At 48.8% G+C, this 7,745-nt stretch overlaps 1 protein-coding gene across 3 annotated transcripts in view; it reads left to right on the top strand.

Annotated features, from left to right (window-relative positions):
• Trpc7 (transient receptor potential cation channel subfamily C member 7) overlaps positions 1-7,745 on the top strand; it is a 117,761-nt gene that overhangs the window by 100,652 nt on the left and 9,364 nt on the right. For all 3 annotated transcript variants that reach the window (XM_026783124.1, XM_026783123.1, XM_005355274.3), the window contains one exon: positions 2,764-2,959. In XM_026783124.1, the coding sequence (XP_026638925.1) occupies positions 2,764-2,959 (196 nt within the window). The remainder of the gene's footprint in view (positions 1-2,763; positions 2,960-7,745) is intronic.

Below are 7,745 nucleotides of genomic sequence, written 5' to 3'. Positions count from 1 at the left end.
CCAACAGACCTCACTTTGCACACGCTCACCAACAGACCTCACCAACAGACCTCACTGTGAACACGCTCCCCAACAGACTTCACCGTGAACACACTCCCCAACAGACCTCACCGTGAACACACTCACCAACAGACCTCACCGTGAACACACTCCCCAACAGACCACTCTGTGAACACGATCCCCAACAGACCTCACCGTGAACACATTCACCAACAGACCTCACTGTGAACACATTCACCAACAGACCACTCTGTGAACACGCTCACCAACAGACCACACTGTGAATACACTCCCCAACAGACCTCACTGTGAACACGCTCCCCAACAGACCTCACTGTGAACATGCTCGCCAACAAACCACACTGTGAACACACTCACCAATCTTCTAGATGGGCCACTCTGCTTCCTCTGGTTCCAGACAGAACGCCCAGATGAAGGACCTGGGACTAGATGAGGGCTCAGAGGTGGACTTCATAGTGATAAACCGTACATGCTGGATCTGAGCCGTCTTCCCTAACTGGAATGTAGATGGCTTGTCCTGCGTGTGTTCTATGTGGCTCACTGGTGTCAGCCGGGGGCCTGTTGGCCAATCCAGGGTAAAGAACAGAAAGTGAGGCTGGGTGAAACCTCTCATTGTCACAAGCATTAGCCACGGTTTCTGTTGTTCGGGACGAGTGGACAGTCCTGAGTCAGAACCGATTGCCCAGTGTGTTGGCACTCTCCATCGGGCCCCATGAGAGGGATCAGCTGTGCAAGGGATGGAGCACTGCTGGTGCCTTCCAGTTTAGGATCTGGGTCTCATCCATTGTGTGGGACTCTCTAGGCCCTTGTTCCTTTCCATAGAGAGAGAAGGGAGTAATTCCTTCATAACGGTACTCAGTGAATCATCACACACAGTGACGCCATGTCTTCACACAGAATGGACTTGACATCTTGTGTAAGGAAACCATGTTCCCTAATGACAGGAGCGTTGGGACCCAGAGCTCTCAGAGATGGCTCTGTCTCCAGTCTTCACTTCAGAGCCTGCTACTGAGCCAGTCATTGTGCTGCATGCCTTTAACCCCAGCCCTCTGGAGGCAGAAGCACAGGCAAGCAGATCTGGTTCAGTTCAAGGCCAACCTGATCTACACAGTGAGTTCCAGGCCAGCCAAGACTACATAGTGAGACCCTGTCTCCAAACGAAACAAGAAACTGCTACTGAATTCCTGATTAAACATTGCAAACTCACAGCTTGGAAGGAAATAAAAGACAAGCAACAGCAAGACAGACTCACATCGTCTACCAGCTTCTCCGGCTCTGGGATGCACAGGGAATTAGCCACACTGCTTGCTGTGCACCCTAAACCCCACCCCACACACATAGACACCCCCATAGTCTCACATACAAGGGAGCTGCAAATTCATGCAAGGCAAGAGTAGTTTTTTTTTAGCCTAATTTGGGAAACTAGCATTTTTGTACATTTTCTCAAATAAATTTCAATGCCTAAGAAACTCTGGTGGAGGGCGGGGTGAGCTGAGTTAATCCTGGTCATTTGTGGGTGAGTGTTGAAAATCTAAAATGTTAAAAGAGGAAAAAAAGAAGAGTCCTATCTTATAAAGGCAGTGAAACCAGATGCAAACTGAAGAGTTGAACTTTATGTCCCTAATATACAAGTATATTCTAAACCATCCAATCACAATCTAGGTTTTTTTTTTTTTGGAGTCTATGTAATAATATGTGGAGTCATAGCCAGAAGGCTAGGACTGTGGAATGTGCTTAGGGATTGAAACCACTGTATTTAAAACGTCAAAGGGTCAAAGCATAGTCTACTGAAGGCCAGGTCTTCCCTGGACCCTCAGAGCATGCGTGGCTCTCAGCAGCTGTGACACCTGCAGAATCAGAACAATGTGGACATTGCCCTCAGCCTCTCTTCTAACCGTCTCAGTTAGGGATTTTATTGCAGTGAAGAAACACCAGGACCACGACAACCCTTACACCGAAAACATTTAACTGGGATGAGTTGCTCACAGTTTCAGGGGTTCAGTCCATTATCATCATGGTGGGAAGCATGGCAGCATGCAGGCAGACATGGTGCTGGAGAGGTAGCTGAGTCCTACATCTTACAGGCAACAGGAAGTCAGCTGAAACACTGGGTGGTATCCTGAGCACAGGAAACCTCAAAGCCCACCCCACAGGGGCACACGCCATACTCCAACAAAGCCACACCTAAGAGTGCACTCCCTATGAAAGGGAGTCAGCTATGTTCAGACTATCATACCAGCCCACCCTGGTTTATAGGTCTTTATTTATTGACTGGCCTCAGGTAATAAATGGAGATAAACATGAGCCTGCCACCAAGTATCATGAGGCTCAAAGCGTGGGGCAGCAATGCCAGCTCAGCCTATTGGACACGTTCATGGCCAGGCTGTGTAGCCGGAGAAGAGCTGTCCACTGAAGGAACAGTGAGCTTTCTTGAGGCGCAAGGGCAAACGTTTGCCCCGTGTTTAATTTTAGATGTCTGATTAATTACAGCCAGATAAAAACTGTGTCTCAGCCAGGAGCCCCAGTGGAACTGAATTTTAGAAGGAAGAAATTGCAGTGTAAGAATCTTTCTGTGTCTTCTTAGAAACCTGAGTATTTCAGTATTTCAGAATGTGGACATCAGCAGCCCACCACAGTGCAACTCCAAGGGACCATTAAAGCCAGGATATTGGAAGGGCAGCTTTTATTTTAAAACTGTAAACCAGTCCAGGACTCATGAAAGAACTGTCTGTTTCCTCGTAGAGTTGAAGAAAGCTTTAAGACCTTGTTTTGGTCCATATTTGGCTTGTCTGAGGTGATCTCGGTGGTGCTGAAATACGACCACAAATTCATCGAGAACATTGGCTACGTGCTCTACGGCGTTTATAATGTCACCATGGTAGTCGTGCTACTTAACATGCTGATAGCCATGATCAATAACTCCTATCAGGAAATCGAGGTAAGCCAGCTCAGCGCTCTCCCTCCCTCGGACAATCGCAGCACTTGGGCAAAGACAGCAGACATGTCTATTGTCCCACATGTGCAGCTAAGACAGTAACAGGCCTTTTTTCTGGACCATGCCGGAAGTTCCCTGTATGGCCTGGTGGCCCTGCTGCCACCACCACGTGGGAGGGCCCAGTGAGAGCAGAAGGAGCCAGGAGTATGCACCACTCAGAGAGGATGCCCACGGCACATAAGAGTGGCTGTGCACCTGTTTCCCTTCTCCCTGACTGTGCTTCTTATGAAGAGCCTACTGTGTGTCGAGTCTGTGTTGAGCACTGGTAAGACAGTGATGCTACTGTTAAGTCCCCCACCACCAAGGAGCACATAGGCCAATAAGGAAAAACAGAATTGGGGCTGGGGAGATGGCTCTGTGGGTAAAGTGCTTGCCGAGCAAGTCTGAGGCCCTGAGTCTGGATCCCCAGAACCTGTGTAAAAAGCTAGGCATGGTGGCATAGGCAGGTAATCCCAACTCTGGAAAGCAGAAACAACAGAATCTTGGGAGCTCTCAGGCCAGCCAGCCTAGCCAGTCAGTGAACTCCAGCCTCATGACCTTATCCCCCAAGTATGGTGGAGAGTGGTGGAGATGGATCCCCAACATAAATTATGGCCTCTAGATGCAAACACGTAAGTGTGCACACTCATATATCCATGCATGCACATCCCCTACACATATACACATGCAAAAGCAAACAAAACAAAACAGGTAAAAGCTGGTGAGATGGCTCGACAGGTAAAGGTACTCGCTATAGAGTCCTGATGACCTGAGTTCGACCCCCAGAACCTACATAAAAGCGGGAAGAAAAACCAACTGCACAACGTTGTCTTGACCTCCACGTGTGCACTGCAGCCCATGCATTCCCACACCACACACACACACCACATACACACACACACACAGAGTAATAAATAATTCTTTAGTCTTAAAAGGACAGGTAAGGCAATCATCAAATCACCATGCTCTGGGGTCAACACAGCTGGGCACGGAAGATGCACAACAAAGGGGGAGAAACTGACGGGAAGCTTGGGGACTTTAAAGATGAACTCTACTTTGCCAGAAAGATAAAGGCTGTGGTAGAGCATTCACCCGGCACGTGCAAGACCTTGGATGTGATCCCCAGTGAGGTGCAGAGGAGGCAGAAAGGAGATCATTTTAAATAATGAAGTTGGGATACAGCTCAATGGTAGCATGTGCCTGGCAAAGGCATAGTCCAGTCCCCAGCTCTGCAAAGAAACAAAAGGTACGAACAGATCCTTTATTAGGATCTAACATACATAAGCCGTGGTTTAGTCTTATTTAGAACATCAGGAAAGTAAAAGCAATACAAATGAGCAATAATAGGAATCAAGTTAAATTGATTGTGATGAATCTGAACACAGGGATATCGTTTAACTTAGTGGAAAAGAAAGGAAACCATGGTGGGGATGGGCAGCAAGGTGGCTCAGCAGGTAAAGGAGCTGTTGCCAAGCCTGACGACCTGAGTTCAATCCCAGCATTGCATGGCAGAAAGGGAGAACTGACTTCCGCGTGTTGTTCTCTGACTCCACACATGCGCCATGGCATGTGCGCACCAGACACCTATGCACACAAAATAATAGATATGTGCAGCACATTTCTTAAAGATCAGTGCTCCTGCATGTCATCCCAGCACACAGCAGCCAAACAGAAACATGGCAAGACTAAGTCTTAGAAGCAGACAAACAAAAAAGATGGGCGGTTTTAGCTACACTAAGGCAGTGAAGCCCCCAAGCCTTGCTGTTAAGAGGAAGGCAGAGGCAACTTGCAGAATGATATAAATAGTGCATTCTTCTCCTGTGGAAGAGGGGACACAGGGGAGTGTGAGTTCACCCCCTTTGTCACTGCATGTGTGTTTGGGAAAGAAAAAACTTCTCAAGGAAGCCATAGGAAAGATATGTGTGGCTGGAGAGACGGCTCAGTGATTAAGAGCGGGTACCGCTCCTGCAGGGTCCCGGAATTCAGTTCCCAGCACCCAGGGATCTTATGCCATCTTCCAGCATCTGTTGGTACTTGCACTTACATGTGCACATAGTCCCACCCTACACCGCACACACATGCACACACACACACACACACACACACACACACACACACACACTACAAGTGTGTGCACGCATGTTTTTTAAGAGGGGGGGAAGGTAACACTCCTCTGGGATACCTGACTATTACCAGGTAGAATTGGGGGAGAGGTGATGGACAGGGTCTCTTTCAATTTTTACATTTCTAAGTTAGAAGAAAATCACTCAGATATTAGTAAATGAAAAAATGCAAGTTAAATTTCTCCTGATATAAACAGGCAACTCTCTTATTTATACGATGATACAAATGCATACATCCAGGGGAAACAGTAGAAAAGGATTGCCAGGGATGGGGCCACAGTCTTCCTGTGTGGCAAGGATTTGAAAGGAGGCTCAAGCAGGGCCTTTCTCATTTGCTGGTTAACCCTGTGCTTAAATGATAAGAAATGATTATTTCCATGGTTCTCATATAGAAAAACAAAGAAGTTATTTAATATGGTTTTCATTTAAATTTAAAAAAAAAAGTAAAATCAAGACTGTGTGGCTTAAGCATCAGGCATTTATTGCCTCGTATTTCCTAGGGGCTAAAAGATCTAAAAGTCTGGGCAGATGGTTCCCTGTGAGGCTGCCCTTCTTGGCATACACACAGCAACCTTCCAGCTGTGTCCTTACGTGACTTTTCTACTGATCCTGCTTGATTGGGGAACCTGCCCTGGGATCCTCATTTAACCTCAAGCACCTTTTAAAACAGTTCTGTCTGCAAATACGGTCCCATCCCACAGTGGTGGGGTTAGGGCTGCAATGGGTCGGTTTTGAGAAGACAGTGTTCAGTCCATAACCTGCTGTCCCAGAAAGATTGTTCCAGACTATCGGATCAGAGAGGATCAAACAGAGCACAAACTGGGCCAGGGAAAGAGGCAGGGGCTGGAGGAAGCAGGGGCTGGTCCTAAAGCATCAGCTGCACATCCCCCCACCACCACCCCCACCCCCTGAGAGATGCGGCACTCACCTTAGAGATGGACCGGTGGCGTCTTTTTAAGGAGCTTGTTTACATGTTTGGTTACCTATGTAAGTGAGCTATTGCCCTCCAGTCCTCTCATCGTTATGGGCCTCAGTTTCCCTGAGTGTAAGAAGAGGCAAGTGGTGTTGGAAGAAAATCCATGGGTCTTTTTATTTCTCGCCCAGAGATGTCTGCCACGTCCTAACAAGCTTTGGTCCTCATAGCTATGGCATAAAAAGGTTGGCTGAGCTGAGCGATGCCCACTGACTTGGTGCAGAACTAGGCAAGCTCGTAGCTCATGGTGTCACCAGGATGATCTCTGAGGTGAGCAGAACACTGAGGTGGCCCAACCCCTCCCCCTGGGCCATGAACAACTTCCTGGTCAGGTCAGAGCTGCTATGCCTGCCCCTCTCAGTGAGCCGTGAACTATTGGATAATGCGGGGTGCTCATGACCACATTCGGTGGTGGCGAGTGAATCTTTGTACGCCTTCTATAAGGACACTTATGGACTCGTTCACTAGATTTAGCACCTCGTGTAGGAATCCACGGGCTCTGCTGCCCCTGCCGCTGCCATCTCTTCACTTCCTCCCGCTGGGGAAGTCCTGGCCCGCAGGAGCTGTTGTCCACTGCCTCCCCACCTGTCTCCTCACCCTCCTGCTCACCACATGGCCTTTTGTGTCAGCATTTAAATGAGTCGCGTGGTCAAAAACTTGTCTTCTTCTAAAACTGAGAAAATCCCCTCTCCATTGAACTCCCACCACCAGGGATCCACACTTCTCAGCTCCTCTCCCACTGTGACTCAGACCTATTCTTCTCTACTTTACCCCCTCAAACTAGTCGAGAACCATCCAGTGCTAATATCAGCCATGTTTCCTCATGGCTTCTTTAGCTCTTCCAGCCACCTGTGAGGTGGCTAACTATTACGCTGTCTCCATTTGTAAATGAGACAACTGAGGGCCAGAATGGCTAAGTGGGATGCCATAGTTCCACAGCTGGTAAAGACCATGACCAGGATTCTTACCGGTATGCCAGTCTCCCTGTTACACCAGGGTGATGCCCTCCTCACCAAGCTCGTAGTCTACAAGCTCCATCCATTGTGTCCCAGCGTACACGGGTCATCACATGTGGGGCCTTAGTGGCAGAAAGCAAAGGGCGCCTGCGGTTCATGGACTTAGAGCCTGGTGGTCCGTCCCAGCCGACTATAGGTGCATCCTTGCCGGGCTCACAGTGCCTTGGGGTGTAGCCACTGCCTGTGCAAACAAGTGTGTACTTGACGCCTGCTTCCGGACAACATGGAGGAGGCAAGCGCTACCACAATCTATGGAGTCACAAGCTCAAGCCACATTGTTAGTGAGAGACTTTGAAACCAGATACGAATGATTCCACGCCCCATTGCCTCAGGCTCAGTACATTTCTAGGGGACTCTCCTTTAGGAGATGACTAACTCGATGCTGTAGTGGCCAGAACTGTGAAGTCAGCAGGCAGATGGCTGAAACTGCAGTGAAGACAGTTAGTTCTTAGGCGCTGCCAGGGGGGACACTGGTGAAGGCGCTGGTTGGGGGGAGGGGCGTATCATGGCTAGGGTGTGGAGACACTGGTGAAGGCACTGATGGAGTGGAGGAGGGGCTTTTCCACCATGAACACCGAGGCAGGTAGACAGTGTTAAAAGTGCTGCCTGCACATGGCCTTGGAGATGCTCCTGGCCTG

Source organism: Microtus ochrogaster, chromosome 16 (genome assembly GCF_000317375.1).
Source record: "Microtus ochrogaster isolate Prairie Vole_2 chromosome 16, MicOch1.0, whole genome shotgun sequence".
Taxonomy (NCBI): Eukaryota; Metazoa; Chordata; class Mammalia; order Rodentia; family Cricetidae; genus Microtus; species Microtus ochrogaster.
This window is presented reverse-complemented; position numbering and strand designations above follow the sequence as displayed.